This window comes from Eufriesea mexicana, unplaced genomic scaffold, assembly GCF_001483705.2.
Source record: "Eufriesea mexicana isolate 0111107269 unplaced genomic scaffold, ASM148370v2 scaffold10327, whole genome shotgun sequence".
Taxonomy (NCBI): domain Eukaryota; kingdom Metazoa; phylum Arthropoda; class Insecta; order Hymenoptera; family Apidae; genus Eufriesea; species Eufriesea mexicana.
The window spans coordinates 330,096-348,008 of record NW_016917985.1 but is presented as its reverse complement, the minus strand read 5'-3'; the positions used below and the strand labels follow the sequence as shown (position 1 = coordinate 348,008).

Below are 17,913 nucleotides of genomic sequence, written 5' to 3'. Positions count from 1 at the left end.
TCGTCTATCTTTCTGCATCCGCTTCGAACCACGGGTTCCGCTTTCCTTTGAATTCCCGATGCACGTTTGATTATCGCGAAAAATTGAGAAAACATCGAGAGTGCGCGTAATCGGCGCGTAATCGGCGCGTAATCGTGGACATTCGTCTTCGCTCGCGTTTCCGCTTTCCTTTGAATTCCCGATGCACGTTTGATTATCGCGAAAAATTGAGAAAACATCGAGGGTGCGCGTAATCGGCGCGTAATCGTGGACAATCGTCTTCGCTCGCACGTTTCCTATCGAGGTATTCTCTCGGTAGCGTGGCTGCAAATGTACCTGCTATCTTTTTGTTGCATTTTTGTTTCTTTAGATTCTATCACGCGTTTTGGCCCCTCGTCCGCTGCAAGAAGGAAAACGAACTCGTGCCGAGCACGTAACGCAAAAGTGGCAAGTGCGTGGTCGCGTTCGCGTCGCTACTAATGCGAGCGACGCATGGAAATGGCGCGAGGCTTTCGGAACGATCCGCTCCGACCAATTCCACACCCCAAAGTCTTGCCGTTGGGAAATCGCCCTTAACGAGAAACACGCGAATGTTCCCCTGTTGCGCCGCGAAACAGGCAATTGATCTCGCTTATGACTTCCTCCTATGTACAGTTAACTTACTCGCGCTTGAACGAGGTACGTGTCGTGTCTTTGGAACGTTCAACGGGTTCCGCGAGTACGCCGTTTCAGTTGCTTCCACTATAATCGTCGAGAAGGAGATTTCGAAGAATTCGAAGCTTCGAAGAAATTTCGCGCCATACATACGGCGTCTCATTTTAAGTTTCCAGACTATTCGCAATTATTTACTAGTCTATAGCTCGTTCGCGAGACGTTTCGAGCGAAACTTACCCTGTTTCGTTAAATGACCTCGAACGAGTTTCAAACACCCAAGTATTATAGATCAATGAACTCACTCTGAAATATACTATCCGCTTACGTAAGAAAAAGTATATAGTTCCGTTAAGGAAAGCAAAGATCGCCTTAAAATCTCGAACGAACGTTCACTTGGTAAAAATTTGTGAATACCATAAGATGTCCTCGTTGAAATGTAGTAAATTTCGTTTGAAATATTTTTTGAAAGGAATTATAATTTATGAAATAATCGCGAATAATTGCGAAACTTCAAATGGGACACCCTATATATATATCTGTATACTCGAAGCTTCGCGTGTGTTTAAATTTAGTCTTAGGTCGATTTCGAGATCAATTGTAACCGGTAAAGGTAACGCGATAATTTTCAAGTGACAATTACGAATGTTCTCGGAAATCAAAGTTTCCCCGCCATATTTCTTCGATATAATCTATTCGAAGTTATTCCATCTATATTTGCCCGAGTTCCGTTCGATCGAACGCGATTCCTCAGCCATGGTGTCTGAATCGCGAGTCGATGAAGACGCGACACGTACACGAAGGAGAGAAATAAAATAAATACAGGACGGATATGTTTAACCTTCGAGCTAGAGACTTTATCTTATACTTTACCCTCTATATCCCTTAGAAACGTACGCGCGCCGAATGTTCCTCCGCTTCTTAAAACCTTGCCACGTTACGAGACGCACCTCTCGACGAACGCTATGAGCCACGACTCCGAAGGATCCGCCATTATCCTTCAGGCTTCCCTCTCAACGTCCGATCTATCGAGATTAACCGGATAAAACCACGCGATTCCCCGATATGTTCGATCGAACGTTCAAACTGGACGCGTAATTTCCATCTCGCGACGTCTCTCGCTTCAAATCCACGGATAATACACCTATTCCGTCCCCTTCCGTTTATGTATGTATGTACATGTACACGAAACGTAGCACACGTTAAGTAAACGCTAGTGATATCTCTTTTACATTACATTTACATACATTAAAGCTGCACCTTTACGTGTATACGAATACACATCTAATGTAAGTATGTACAACGACGTTTACACCCCTACAGACCTAACCCAGACAGCTATGGTTGCATCCGATCCTTCCCGATTCCACTCTCCCTTTTTCTTCGTTACATTCGTCCGATCGTCCATTTCCCTTCCATTTTCCCATATCCTCTGAAAGTTCGATTCGATTCGTCGAGATAAGAGCTTTCGTTCGCATCCTTTGATTTATTACGATTTAAGATTGCTGCAAGTTGTTACAAGTTCGAAGCGATTTATTTTCTGCGAATTTCGTTATTTCTCTGAATTTCTGTTCGAATAAAATTTCTCGCGCTGTTATAAATAGCGTGATTAAGAATTGGAGATCGAAGGGATGATCGGAGGGCGCGAGTAAGCTTTTTAAAGCGGCTTATTCGATAAAGGCGATCCTTTTGGCGCGTTTTCAAATTCGCTTAACAGTGTATCGGGACTTATTCGTTAAAAGAATATATAACTGAGAAAAGTGGTCGAGAGATAGAGAGGGAGGTATTGGAAGAATGGAAGAAAAACAGCTATCTTTAAACCGCGAGTCTGAAACCGAGTTTCCAAAACTTCGAAGCGTATTTGTAGTCTCCTGAAGAATCGTGCAGAGCGGATCGGGGGGATCGAATCTGCTCGAGAAAGAAGCAACTTTTGGCCTTCTTTCGTGCCAATCAGCCGGTCGAATCTTCGAGAAAGCGAGTGTAAGCTTGCCTCGTGGCGGAAATCCGCGCCATGTTGCGCGAGCGCGTTGAAAATGGGGCTTGACGCAGCGCGAAGACTTTCAACTTCGCGACGTTTCGTCCAGAGGAACGTTGCATTCCCCTCGAGGAAACTTCGCCACGAATTCGACACTTGTGCGAATAGCCAGCTGCGTCTATCGATTCTGCGGGCTTCGTGCTAACAATTTCACCGATTCTCCACGACTATAATTCGAGATAAAATGTCTTGTTGCAAGTATTAGGGTGTCTTTGAAAATATTACGTATTTCAAAATTGTATATCATTAAGAAATATATATATCTCATCGTGATCAGCGTGAAAAGGCTCTGAAGCTTATATTAATATCGGTATCGTAACGATATTATATGAATATCGTATTAGTACTATCTTTTTGCATCATCTCGTATATGTATAGGCGATTTAGAATAATCGGAAAGGATGATGGTTACGTAATATTTCTAGGATACCCTGATATTGTACGCAAAACATTCGCGCTTACAGACGTACCCCGTTTTGTATTTGAGTGAGAGTTCGAGTGTACTTATAGTAGTTGGTATTATTTTTTTCATTTTTCTTCTTTTCTTTAAGATATAAGAAATTAGAAATTTCGAGGGTTCTGTAAAAAAATGAGAATAAGGCAAACAACGTTTACCTCGTGTTGCGTATAAACGTAGAATTATTTATAAGCAACGGATCGAATCGGAGTTCGGATAAAATTGATCGTCCTTAAAAAATGCGAGAAACTATAAATTTCGAGGGGAAACGAGGATGACGAGTAATCGTTATTTCGTGTGGCTCGTTAAACGATCGAATTCGATATTATACCTTCCGTCTTTCCTCAAAGATGAAAGTCTTCGTTCCTATGAGAAAACGTATGCTCTTAGTTACACACTAATTGTAAGAAAAAACAGGTACGGACAAAGACAGCGTCCCAATGGCAGAACGCTATGGAAATCCCGTCGACGTATCAATGTTAGCGTCCTTTCACACTCGCTAGCACTTCATCGCGAACGGATAATTGTGCTCTAAGTACGTTTACGATTTATCCTTTCCTCGTCTACACGTGTGTCTGTGTACGCGTGTCTGTATGTGTGTGTATGCCTGTGTATCAACGTGTGCTCGATTTCTGCCGCCTATCGCGGCTGGTAACTTTAGGCTACGCTTACGATGGAAACTCGACCAACTATTTCTACGTTTTCATAGTAATATTTACTTGTAAAATAAGCCGAGGAAGTAACGCCTTAACGACCGCTTCTTTTCCTCTTTGTCTTTCTCTTCCGAAGATTCCTTTTCTTACGGTACACTGTTGTCAATTTTTCCGCGTTAATTACAGAGTCATACCGAGGTGCGTATTCTTGGTACCTTTAATTTTATACCTTGTACTCGACTACCGACTGTATCGATGGAACCTTGGAAAATAAAATAATCAGATATTTTTAATATCTGCTTCGTTTAAGGACCATCTGTATTTTTATCCTAGAGAACAGTGCGAATAGTCGTTCCTCGCGATGCTACGTGTAAAGTCGATAATGAAAGGGAAATTTGCATAACGAGAAGACTCGAATCCAACTTACGTCTCATTACGTTGACATAATGCTTCTGATGCGTGGGCACGTTTTATCTTCGATCAAGAGGGGCATAAATCGTTTGCTCGGTGACGGAATAGAAATCGACTATCGATTGTTCAAAGCTGATGTGACTCAGCGACAGCTCACGATCCTCGAATAGTATGTAAATTGTGCGAAGAATATATAAGTCATACCATTTTGTAATTCAACTATGACCCACATTTAGTCATACAGACCTCTCATCGATCGAAAACTCAACTTACGAACGAAACTCAAATTATCGAGACCTATCTTCCAATATATTTTCCGACAGATCGCATTAAACATTTTCCAAATACATAGACTCTGGTCCAAATAACTAACGAAGACACGGTAAACGATACACGCGGGAAAAATTCGAATCTTCGGTCGAGACATTTTTCCGAAATAAAATATCGCTTGACTCGAATTTGTATCTAGTAACTAGATCTATCAGCGTAGTTAAGGCGTCAGTTCCTAAGCTGAGGGACTACGAAAATCTCTGCGACCTGCGTAGGGTAGCGTAAGGAAGATCTCGTGAAGCTTTTGTATGTACAAATCGCAAAGATATTGCGACCGCGATGGTGCCGAGAATAGGAATACTTGAATGGCGTCGCGTGTCGGTAATGCAGAGAGGCTGCGTCGATCGAGAAAAATGAAGACGAGGGATAACAGTCGCGAAGGGACATCGATAATTTTGGTCGAGCGACAAGAAGGTGGCGTGATGGCCGTAATATAGATCGGTGGAATATAGCGTGGTAAACAAACGGTATAAATAGTCAGTGGGAGTATTCTTAATCGTACATCTGATTTTCTCGCGCGCTCCCTCGATCGTAGAGAGGGATCGCTTCTGATTACATTCTTCAGTGTGGAATCACGATCTTCTTCGTAGCCTAAAATTACATATACTCTTGAAAAATACAACGGCTCGCCAGATTTTTCATTCCTCGGATGCTGGCTGCGCCGTGTCGCCGTCTTCGCGGCTGTCGCTGCTCGCCTTTTGCTCCTGTTCCTTCTGCGCCCTCGCCTCTGCGTCTGTTGGCAAATAAAATTCCTATTATAGTATATACACTGTCTACACTTATATGTATCAATGAAATTAATATTTGAGAATTGCATTTTTCGGAACGTTTGATTCAAGGATAAGATTACTGCTTTAATTAAATTAAACACGATGTCATACGTGATAAATTTGAGTATCCGGATGAAGATGGTGCTTGGAATTAATTGTATTTGTGATTTACAGTATTTGACAATATAAAAATAAAAATATAAAAATATCTCGTAACGACAGTCGAATGCTACCGAGGAATAGGAAAGGAGATAAATGAGATTCTCGACTTTGATAAAGCTTCAAATACCTCTAACGGCTTGTTCCTTCCAAATTCTCTTGTTCTCCGCGAGACAGGGAATCCAAGGTTTACCGATCTTGAACCTTCTGCTTTCGCCACCAGATCCTATGGATTATTCGTCATTTGAATACGTTTCCAAACGCAGGGTGGTACAAGCGAAACGCATCAAAGCGTGACACAGATAGGCTCTCTCACCGTTGTTCGATTCGTCCACACTCTCCTTTACGTTCAACGGAGTGAGAACCGTCTCCAACATGTCGCTGCACACCTGCATGCTGGGCTCGACGATAAACTCGATGAATCCTATTTGCGATTCAGCCACCAGGGTATTGTTACGGTCGCAGAGCGGAGAAAACGGCAATCCAAGAGCCTTTTCCTTATCCCCCTGCCGGAAGAACTCCTCCAGCAGCTGCATGGTCCATCTGAGTGGAAAGAGCATCACGCATTCTATTGGCCAGTTTGAAATTTTTGAACGATCGTGCAGACTCGTAAACGCAAACCAACTGTGGCGATAAGCAAATTCTCGAGAGCAAAACGACAATTGTTCCAAGAAAATATCGATACTCATGTCAGGACTTTATTTGGATGAACGAAGATGAAATTACGCATAGATAGATACGTATGTAGGTGTGTTTGGTTGTTTGGAAATATAGGATTATCAACGCGAGCGAAAATAGGAGAATTTGTTGATCGTCACAGTAGGTAAAGAAAGAAAATTATTAAATAGAAAATATTTCAACTTTCAACGCGAGCAACTACTCTGGTCACGACGATACTCGACGTGTAATTACCGTTCGAGCCGAGTTAGAATTCCGTTTTATTCCAATGTGAACTATACGTCTCGAGTATTATTCGTAACAATCGCTCGGTTCCTTAGAATTCGAGCAAAAGTTCTACCTGTGATGAAGATCCCATCTTTTGGCCGGATGCGAGATGTCGCAACAATGGAGAACAAGACTGACAGCCTTGCTTTTGTCGACGCTAGGCTCCGCCAGGCTAAGAATGTTTTTCATGTTCTTCAATTGTTGGAAATGAAAGCTCATATCAGTCGCAAGCACCATGTCGATCACCAGCGAACGAAACTCTCGAAATTCCTCTCTCGATAGATTTTGTAATATGTTGCACTCATCCTCCCTCAATATTCTGGGAAAAAAACATTGGTCTCTTAGATCATGTTCGGTATAATTACCCGAATTTTTAATCACGAAGAGGTGGAATTAATATTTTCAAATTGGGTATTATTATAGTAAAAATATTCAACGATTAATCGAATTCCACGTTTCGTGGGAATTCGATGAAATTTAAACCGCGAGGAGATAATGGTACCCGTTCGACATCGTGAATTCGCGATTTCATCGAACGGCAAGATTTACGAGTAGAGCAGGAACGCCTTTCGCGATTAACGATCGACAAATTGAAAGGAAAATGGCTGACAATCATCGAGTAGTTTAACGCACACGCGCCGTGACCTTTGGTGGCACGTACCGGAAGCTCGCGGAGATGTGGTGATTTTCCAAAACGGCCCGATCGTTGTAGAGGAGGGCTGTATCACTGCCGGACATTACGTGGAAATTGTTTGTGGTCCCAGTGTGCTCGTAGTCGTGAATAATCGCCGCAACCAGCGTGGCGAAAATCTCCAGGTCGGTCAGCCAATTCTGCAAACAAGCAAACGTCGTTTCGACCTTTCGCACCCCGTATAATTCCTGTCAAATGAGCAATTTCCGTGGGAAGGCAAGCAGAATCTGACCGAGGAAATCGAGCAAACCGAAATTTATTTTCTGGCTGCCGCCACCCCGTGGAATTTGTTCCTTTTACAAGCAGATACTCGAGTGACTCGTGCGTGAAGCTGCACAAGTGTCGGCTAACTTTTAAACGAGAAACTGCTGGATATAATGGTACATGGCTCGAGGACTGTATGCTGCTGGGAAACTGGCGAAGTGGTTTCCTCTGCTCCACCCCCGATTCGTTGGGTTTACAGTTTAGAGTTTTCGGCTAGTTACGCGTGATTCGTGGCAGAGTGGCACGAAAGGTTCTCGACGATAAACAAACCGAACAACGAAGATCGAAAAGGTATTCGCTTTCAACCTTGTAATTTTTCGGACTGATCGATTTTTTGCGTTGCGAGAACGAGAGTATTCTTTTCTGGACTAAGTTATGATCGAAGGACGATATTATTCTTTAACTCTTTCGCTGCAGAACGCTCAGAAATGAATAGCTCTCTGGACCGCGCGAAAAATTATATTGGATTATGTGAAAGAATCTGTGCACAAGAAGCGTATGCTGCTAGCGTGTCGAAAGCAAACGAATTAATAAGAATTATTGGGCAGTTACTGATAACAAATGCACGGCGCCTAACGGCGCTCTTCGGTCGGAGAGAGCGAGTCTGGAAGATCGCCTACAGGCGCTGTTCGTTTGGAGGGCGCAGTGTACTACGGCTGAGTGTCTACAGGCGCTGTTCGCAGCGAAAGGATTAAAAGTAGTTCGTCCCCGATTAAAGCTCGAACGAAACTCACCATGAGTCCTGTTTGACATAAAATGTAGTGCATAGTCTGTGCGACATCAGCTGCGTGAAGATTGTTGTGGTACGGATTTCGATGCCTGCAGTAGCCCTCCTCGACTCTTCCCAAGAAGCACTCGAGTACAGTAGCGGGGACTTTGAATTTATGGATCATGCCGTATCGATTCAGTAGATCGTAGCCGAGATACTTCACCGGGGCTCCCATCGCTGCTTCGCTCAGTGAAAACACGTCGAATGACCAGTCGTCCAAGGTCTTGAATGAGAATATCAATTTCAGCACGTTCAAAGGCAATCTGTATTTTCTTCCCACCATTTTCGAACAGTTGGGAAAAGTTGGAAAAAGAAACCAAACGCGACAGGGACCTCGATCTGTTTCGAATTTATAGTTTGAATCGTAACTTCATGAATCATGCTCTCGGAAAGTTTGTAATTTTCAGGTCGTAAGGTCAGTGTCCATGAACTTTCGCATTGTTAGACTTTGAACTTTGTAGCTCCTAGGTTGTAAGATCTTCGGAACCGTGAAACCTCGAGCTCGATAGTTTCGAGGTCGCAAGATCAGTCTCGAGCTACTCGGGACCCGTATAGGAAATTTCGAACCCTATAATCACCGAATCTCTAAATAGTCAAAGTATCTGGGTACGAGTATCGCAAGAGGTTCCTCCGAGTATCTACATACGCGAGGAGCTCTAACTCGACAGTTGCAAATTTGCGAGATCACTATTGATGCGTTTATTCCCCTGACACGACGAATATCGTAGGCTAGGATCTTTCACCTTCGACGCCATGGAATTCGACATCCCGTGTTCTCCATTCCCACCTTACGACCTCGGGGTCATGAATATTTGGCTTACACTATCCCATGACGAATTAAAGCAAATCTTACCAACCCTGGGATCGAGTTACTCAGTCCCACGACCTATGATCCTGCTATTAAATGTCTCGACCCAAAATTGCTTCGTCCACGAGAATGAAAGTAACCCTGACATGTCATCCGAGATACACCCGACAGAATTTTGCTGTACGTTCGAAAGCGCTGATAATCCGAATGCAATCTGTCTTATGGCACGGAAGCGTATCGCTATGAGCAAGTATTACTCCTCATCGATCATGCTGACGCGCGAATCAGACACGATAGGCGGCAGGATAATGCTCGTATCGAATGCACCCGGTATACCTTGAGCACTTTAACCACTTCCTGCGGGAACTGCATGAGCGCGGTGTTGGTGACCCGCCTGTAAATCCGATCGACGAAGATCCCCGCCCTGATGGCGTGCGCGACCGAGCGGAACTTTGGCTTCTCGTCGGCCTTCCGTCTCGTGGTCGCGAGCTGTCTCGTGAAGGTCGAAGCCAGCCACTCGCGGACTTCCGGCGGCACCGCGTCCGGCTGTACCTCCGACAGTTCGTCGTCCTCGTCCGCCAGCCGCCTAAGGAAAATGTTCCGGTTAAGTGATACGCGGCGAGACCAGAAACGATCGCGGACAAGTTGGAATCACGGTGGACAACTCCTACCTTCGCTAACTTTCATTGCTTTTTTTTACATGGGAACAGAGGTTTACACTCGGGTTCCCCTAATTAATCGGATCGTTTCCGCTATCGATTTCTTCCCTTTCCTAATTCGTTTCGTTCCTTCTTTTTCTCGTTTCTTTTCTCAAAATAATTTCGCACCTTTGGCTCTACCCTATCGTTTTCCGATTTTACTCGTTGCGGCACCGTTTCGAGCGTGTTCGGTAAGAATGAACGGAAAAAGAAAAAGAGAAGAAACTCATGGCTGGATCGTTATAGAGGATATTGAACATTCATGGACTTCGCTCGAAGGCAAAGAGGAAGCTAATGGTAGCTTACGCTTATCTCTGCCTCTGATCGTGAGGGGTGACTTGTTGGCGGGGTGCGTGTGAAGCTGTGAATGTTACAATTTTTCTCTTTCTCTTGTTTCTATTTGCTTTTCTCGTTTATGTATGTGTGCGTGTGTGTTTCGATGCGAGGTGTTTGATGCAACCAGGATTCGTGATACCAGGGAAATGTTCATCTGCTATGCAACGTTTTGTTCCCCGGATGTTTTGATCGGTTGCCGCGTATTTTTGCAAACTATTGTTCTAGAATTTTTGTAACTCCATTTTTGGGTTTGCTGGCTTTATAGTTTCTACTTTTCAGGGACGTATAATGCTCGTGTACCGCGAAGGTATTAGTTTTCTGTCATACTCTCGATCGCGTTTGGTATCGATTGGGAATGTAGCTGTGTTCATGTATCGTCGGATTTTCCGTGAATATTCGTTGAAAAATGTAAACCGAGTACCATGTCTGGCCAGCAACTGATTTTTCAATTTACTCCTCGCGCGTTTCGGTAACTCTAATTTCGAAATTCTGCGCTACAACACGTCGCCTCTATTAGGAGCAAAATATATTCCGTTATTATAGAACTTTCGTTCTCTGTTATTACGAACAATTTTATTATTCTCCACTAATGAATGTGAATTATTACCACAGGCAGGAGTTCTGCTAAGCTAAGCTTAATTATGATAAAGTTTCGCTCCAATGTTGTACATTTATTCCTTTCGTTTTATTCTCCCCCAAAGGTGAATTCGAGTTATTTGTAGGTAACAATGGAATTCATCCTTGTTAATACGATCGGCATTGTGCTCGAATAGTTGGATACAGTGGAGATGTGTAGCTAGGAGATGACACTATGCGAAAGCGGTTCAAGCAGAAAACATACTATGTCTCAGAATGACTAAAGAATCGTAATGAATAAATAAAATGTGCTGTGTCGAAGTGTATTTTTACGAGATGATTGTGTAAAATTGCGTAGGTCAAGAAACAGCTGTATAATCGTCAAACGTTATCGGTGCAATCGATGAAATTTGTGATTCAACCAATCAATGACGTACCTATCTATGCGTCGACTTTATTAGGAATCTAACCTTTGAATTTTTCGTTCAATTTTGAATATGAAAAGTTTTCTTCGGCGTCAAGAGTAGCAAAGGAAGCCATGGGAATTAAAAAGTCCTTGCAAGTTTTTATAAGTTATAAGTATGGTGCTATATACACTGGCCGTTAATGTCTTTAATACTTTTAAGAGGGAGCTCGGTAAGGTTAATAGGAACCGCGATGGAATCTTCTCTAAAGAATATAACACTGAACAAAGAGGAATCATGTTTGCCGATGGAACAAGAGATCCGTCACGTTTAACATCCAAAAGGTTTTAAAATTAATTTCTGTTAGTATAACGTTCCCAAGTTCTAAATCCAGGGAATGCAAAAATTGCATACACTCTTATTCGCAAATTAATTCTCAATTTAAATCGTACTTCTTAAATCGTAGTAAACTTCGTTACTATATTATAGCGTAATTGCAAATTTTAATAAAACAAAATTCGCTTCACGTTCGATCGTTTTCATGAAATTTTCTACATTCGATATTTGGATATTACGTCGTTGTCAGAGTTCGGAGGAAATTGGAAGAATTAAGGAAACCAATATATATTTCTTTGCGAGAAATCTCTTATACGACACAATGATCGAGTGTAGCATAAGAATTGTAGTTCGCACGGTACAATAGAAATATTTCCTGGATTTTTCTTTGAGCTGAAAAGTTGACGTTGGGAGAAGAATCGCGGAGGAGATCCTGGACGAGGGTTTAAAAAATAAAACTCAGTCCCTGTCGAACGTCGAGGGGATAATATGCTACTGACCTAAGAAAAGAAGTAATCACTCTTTCAGTTCAGCGTTTCATTTTTTAGAGTGCCGATTTTCATTACTTTTGCATCCAATCGATGGAAATCTTTATATACTGGATAAATACCTAGGTTGTTGTTGGAGACGAATAAAACTACGATTAATTTCCTTCTTTGCTATAACCATTAGAAAAATTAGACAAATGCTACACATTGATCACGAGTGCAGGAACACATTTCGAGCGTAATCTTTTACGGTAGGGATATGTGGAATTGCTGGTACAAATATTGATTTATTAATACTGCTTTATTGCACAGAGGATTTTCACGGAGAATAGAAATATTACAGTAAATTTATATTTATATCGTATGGTAAAATTCCGATGTGGGCAAATTTTATTTTGAAATAAAAATAAATAATCAATTGGAATAGTTTCATTTTACTTTGTTTATTTTATTCTGTTAGGCTCCAATTACTGTGTGATTTTCAATTTATTTTTTAATTTAGCTAACCGGTCGAAAGAAAGTAATAGATAATTTCTAATTGTAAATATCCTATCAGTAAAGCCGGATTATTTCGCAACGAAATTCGCTCTGAGGGTTGTTCTCGTTTCAATTACTCTTGTATAATAAGTGTGCCAGCATGTGTGCGTGAGATACCGTGAGAGAATTTGTATCTCTGACGAAGTTGATAGAACAGAATCTGAATTTATTCGAATAATTATTTCAGGGAACATTTATCCCATTAAATAATAAAATGGCCAAATTTCTTAATCACAGGTACAATTAATTGGGACAAGCATGCTTAATGTTATTTCAATACGAACAAATGGTAATTGTAATTTGGCAATTACTCGACGATTTCAAACGTTCTCGTGCTTTAGCGAGTGTATTTACAATAGCATTAGGTAATGCTGTTCAAATCAGACAGATTAGCGAGGAGTGACGATTCATGCAGAATGTAGATGATAATGGCGCAACAATTCACATTGGAAGGGCAACGGTGAAACTGTGACATTTCATCTTACTACACGTTCGTACATTTAACATTTTACAAATACTACTCTAATTAATTTTACTCAATTTCGTGCTTATAACATCCTCTTCGGAAGCTTTCTTCTTTATTTCAATATTCCCTGATACTTTCATAACGAATCTAACAATATCATACTGCAATAAAATACTACTTGGATTATTTGGACTCGAGCAAACCAAAAGCCACATCATTCCAATACAAAATACAATACCAAAAAATTGCCCCAAAAAGTTAAACGATATTATTAATAATTTATTTATTTCAATAATTTGCTTCACTGAAATTCACTGAAAGAAAAATAGGAAGCAAAGAATGTCACAATACCAGTTGGACGATGTTCTCCGAAGATGGCGTCGCGTCGCCCTTACAAGCGCGCTATATTCGTAAACTGGAGGACGAGAGATCGTCGCGTCTCGACGTAGCGAGGTAAATGAAAAGAGAGAAGGTCAGAAAAACGAAGAATGTGTCGCAGAGCGATGCGTATCGTGAACGTGAACGAGATCTTAGCGATTTCTGTTATTCAAACATTTGAACGAACCTACGTCTTATACCCTGCCGGCAAGTAGCGGTTGACTCCACACGCTCGGCGTCTCTATAAATCGAAACATCAAGAAGAAAACGTGTGTCACATTAACGATAGATTTACATTCATCAGGCCGTATCTAAAGCACGAAACGTCCGCCTGCGTGCGTGTATATCGACAGACTCGAGCATAGACGGAAATAAAGAGAGGAGCCAGAGAAAGTAAGAAAGAAAGAAAATGAAAAATAACGGAAATAGAAACGAGAGAAGAGAAAAGGAGATGTTTGCGTACTTTTGTTCTATCAGCGATTATCATTCTCTTCTCTCTTTCTCTCTCTCTCTCCCTCTTTTTCTTTATTCTTTTTTTCACTTATTTCCCTTGTCTTTTTAAGCTGCAAAGCGCTTACGACGACTTCGTCATTCGTTACGTACAGGGGACGTTCGAGCATTCCATTGAAACAGCTCGTTTCGTGTAATAAGTGATTTTTCTGCGCACACCATCTTTTATGTATATATATACGTATATATATATACATACACGCATGCACGTTCTCGCATAGATGGGCGCAGGGAACACGCACATACATAGAGACAGAGGGAGGAAGTCGACTGTATTTTTTTTTTTTTAAAGAGCGATGCATACAGCTGGTAAACAGGCAGTAATCCAAGAAGTGAGCAGGTTACACCTAGAAAGATCTAAAAAGAGGCTAGAGAAAGGGAAGAAGACAGGCCAGGCAGGTAGAGACAGTCGTCATGCTGTGTTTGGAAGTGTTTGACGCGCGAGATTCACCGAGCTTGATCAAACGTCATTCAATTATCGCGTAATTTCAGAAATTGCTGATTTTTCACAGTTTTCGAATCTTCGACAAAAGTTCTTTATTCCGATTTTTCTTTTTCGTTTCGTTGAGAAGAGGAGGATCAAACGCGTGGCAAATCGAATTGCGGAGTTCGAACGAGACTCGCGTATGATCGTGTTTGACACGGAAATAAAACGGATGTAAACAATGATCGCGTTAATCGTTGCTCTCCGAGTGTGTAATTTATATCGTTTCTGTAACTACCTTTCGTGGAATATTTGAAAACGAAACTCGACTGCAAGAGGTAGAGTAAATCTTTGCATGTGTGCTCGTTATATCTAAGGACTAATATCGTACATCTATGCCAGTCGTTCAGCACTGCTGCTTCGCAAAATGATTTACGTCGGATTTAATTCCGGTAGCAAATTAGCTTCGCTATTTACACGTTACTATACCTATGGATTGGTGTACTAATACCTATTGATAATAAACCTAGACTTATTAATAACACTCGTGCATTATAGATATGTGCAGTTTGGTAAGTAACAATATAACAATTTCGGAGGTACTATAGATTACGCTAACGTTCGACACACAGTGTACTAAGAGACGTATTAATTCCTGTGCACAACGTCTACGCTACCGATTTGGTATAAAGCCAAAGCTACGTTGACTAGAAGAAAACGTGTTATGTAGATCTGCGAAGCGACGTTGAGGGAGCGAAATTGCTTCGAAGAAATCTCATACGCTTTATTAAAAGAATTCGAACGATCGAAACAATTTAAATAATTGAAAAGAAATATGAACAAATATTACATATCAATAATACCTAATTTTTACTGAAATAATTCTTTAATAAATGACCGTAAGGTAGAGAATCGAAGAAAGGGAAAGAAAATGAAAAATCGTGACAATGTCGTAACAAAAGTATTGTCTGAAAAGGACGAAGAAAATACAAGAGAAATTCTGCACGTGCAAGCGGAACGGTTCCACGAGACTGTTCCAACGAATAGGAACATTCAGCGCCAGCGTTTCGCTCTCACCCCCATCGTCGCATTCATTTTTCACTATCTGACTGGTCGATCGAGTCGGGCCGGAGTTCGGTTCGGTACACGGGATAAGGTTCGATTCCCCCTAGATGCTAATGATCGAGCAAACAACGCATGATCGTGACCCTTAACAACGAGCTCGATGAGATCGAGAAAAGATGTCAACGCGTGATGGAGGAACGACAGAACATGGCGGATGTCTGGGCTGATAGGTTCGCCGGATATTCTGAAGGTTCGAGAAGGGTTCACAGGGGTGTGGGGTGGGGTGAACAGTCGTGTGAGGTCGGAAATGTGAATATTTCGCAACCTTGCCCATACGGGGGTGCGAAGCTTCCGTTTCTGGGTTACCACCGCGTGGCCCTGTTGTCCGTCCGAGTCCAAGCCGCTCCCCAGGGATGCAGATGACAGGCCCGCACCCCTACGCGATGACCGAGAGCACTCAACCCCTCCTGAATTCACCCTGCGGTACTGCTTGTTAGTGCACGTGTCAAGTAGGGAACAGAACAGTAGAACATTACACTTTTTCTTTATTTATAATCATTAGCATTATAGCGGCCGCCATGCGGAGGGGATCTAGGCCGGCTAGGTCGTTCGAATCGATCCCGCTGTCCCCTGTGTGGACACCTGTTTCTAAGAAATAATTATTCCACCAAGAGTTAAGGAGAACCTCGTCGCACCGATACAGGCTCTGCAAAGATTAGGATTAAGGTGGATTAGGTTTGTCGAATCGCAGTCGCGTTGATTTACGTAGACTCGAGTAGACTCTTCGAGGTAACCACGCGTTTGTCGTACCTGTTGAAAGATGTTAATCGTCAAACACGTATGTACATGTTTATATCTAGGCAAATCATAGATCTCGGTAGACTACGTTCCGAATAAAATGATGATTATATATGCGGGTATAACAGTTGATGTCGAGTTTATTATTTAGAGATGTTTAGGTAGAAAATTCGCTGCATGCAAGAAGAATGCAATTCGTTGCATTGTGGTATTTCAGCGTTATCGGAAATGTTGGAATTTTGCGAGCCTTTTTGGAAACATTCGATCTTTCGGTTTTTCAGTCGGGAACACCTTCGCTATTCCAGAGAGGTAAAAAATGATCCTGAAGTTGAATTGGCATTTCCGTTAGTCAACGTTGGAACTTTATGAATTTCGACGCTTGAACGAAATGAAAAAAAAAAATGAATAGCAGAATAAGAAAGGAACGTCAAGAAATTGAGATGTATTGGCATTTTATTTTCCACTGAATATAAAGAAACAACTAATCTACAAATAACTTATATGTTTAAATAAAACGTAGAGAATGTACGAAGTAAATATAAGAGTGAAGAGAGCCATTCGAAATATCAAAAATGTACGAAATTATAGGAAATACGAGCAGACACGTCTCGCAAATAATGATGAATAAAAACTTATAAAAAACTGATCGAAATAACTGTTGAAAATCGTAAATTCATTGTTAGTAAATCTTCGTAAATTTTTACGATATATAGAAGGGAAAAAAAGTAAAAAAAATTGAACTTGCCTCCTGTGAGGATTGAACTCACGACCCCTGGTTTACGAGACCAGTGCTCTACCACTGAGCTAAAGAGGCGCTCTTGATATCCTTAGTCCTCGAACTGGGGGTCGTGCTGAAAATCGGCACTTTTATCGTGAAATTACGAATAAACGATTATTTGTATCATTTTGAATAATATATATGTCATACAAACGTAACGTATTATAAATATACGTGAAAAAGTATTATCCGATATTGCCAATATTTTTTCGTATTTTCAAGGGTCGTGAGTCATACAAAATGTGATAAAATGTACAAAATACTTATCAAAATATCAGCCATATAGCATTAGATATTAATAACACTGACCATAGCAGTAATAGCGGATAAGTTACAGATTTAAGAATGATCGATTGATCGTGTCACCTAGAAATTGAATTATCGAATTTCTCGATTATGAATATACTTAGAGATAGATGCAATTTAATACTAACTTAAAATTTTTAATAATATAACGTACAACGTATGTACGGTACATTTAATTCTTCTCGAAGAAGTCGTAGTCTGCGCGTAGCTATAATGGAAACAACTGACACAATATTATTAAAGGTGGCGTTTACAGAAGAGATTATTAATTAACATTTTGAGCGAAACTTACTTGGTTTCATCGAGGAAGACAGCTTCGAGCACGCGAGCCGCATAGTGCAAATTTCGTTGGAGTAATTCTGCGGATATTTCGCCATGTTGGAGCTGTCTCAGTAAGCACCTTAGTCTATAACAGAAATTAATATTTCATATCATCCTGTTTTAAGAAATTTACATTTATAAACAAATTCAATTTGAAAATACAATTCCAAATTATCACATCTTCGGCTGGTTTTTATTCGAATATTTTCATTCAATCGATAAAGATATCCGACGTGCTCGATATAGAAGAAATACACGTATACGATCATTTTTAGTCAATTGTAATACAAATTTCGTGCAATTTATTTAACTGAGAAACAGCGGAAAATGATACTTCAACATATCATAATTTTCTGAAAAAAAAATAAGCAAAATCGACACGAAATGACGAAGCAGAGTACAGGAACGAAAAAACACCGGCATAGGGGAAAAAGAGTTTCGTGGAAGTCATACCTGAGGGCAGCCTTGTCGCAAGCGTCGGGGGTGTCAACGGCAGGAAGCGAGTCCGTCGTTAGATCGACATTATCAAGGATCTCATCGAGATCCACGGACTGGCTTGACGAAAGAGCG

At 41.2% G+C, this 17,913-nt stretch overlaps 2 protein-coding genes and 1 non-coding gene across 3 annotated transcripts in view; 1 reads left to right on the top strand and 2 right to left on the bottom strand.

Annotated features, from left to right (window-relative positions):
* Positions 1 to 1,155: 1,155 nt before the first annotated feature.
* Positions 1,156 to 17,913, bottom strand: part of LOC108553373 (calcium/calmodulin-dependent 3',5'-cyclic nucleotide phosphodiesterase 1A) — a 91,571-nt gene continuing 74,813 nt past the window's right edge. The window contains exons 4-13 of the mRNA XM_017908241.1: positions 17,797 to 17,911; positions 17,315 to 17,428; positions 15,466 to 15,618; positions 9,259 to 9,508; positions 8,080 to 8,337; positions 7,052 to 7,221; positions 6,464 to 6,709; positions 5,762 to 5,988; positions 5,576 to 5,671; positions 1,156 to 5,249 (exon numbers count right to left, since the gene is read on the bottom strand). Of these exons, the coding sequence (XP_017763730.1) occupies positions 5,155 to 5,249; positions 5,576 to 5,671; positions 5,762 to 5,988; positions 6,464 to 6,709; positions 7,052 to 7,221; positions 8,080 to 8,337; positions 9,259 to 9,508; positions 15,466 to 15,618; positions 17,315 to 17,428; positions 17,797 to 17,911 (1,724 nt within the window). The 3' untranslated portion in view covers positions 1,156 to 5,154. The remainder of the gene's footprint in view (positions 5,250 to 5,575; positions 5,672 to 5,761; positions 5,989 to 6,463; positions 6,710 to 7,051; positions 7,222 to 8,079; positions 8,338 to 9,258; positions 9,509 to 15,465; positions 15,619 to 17,314; positions 17,429 to 17,796; positions 17,912 to 17,913) is intronic.
* Positions 13,917 to 17,913, top strand: part of Hbg3 (alpha-glucosidase) — a 34,137-nt gene continuing 30,140 nt past the window's right edge. Inside the window, exon 1 of the mRNA XM_017908243.1 lies at positions 13,917 to 14,413. The gene's annotated coding sequence lies outside the window, so the exon portion shown is untranslated. The remainder of the gene's footprint in view (positions 14,414 to 17,913) is intronic.
* On the bottom strand, positions 16,681 to 16,752 carry TRNAT-CGU (transfer RNA threonine (anticodon CGU)). The gene has a single exon. It is a non-coding gene; the product is annotated as a tRNA-Thr (tRNA).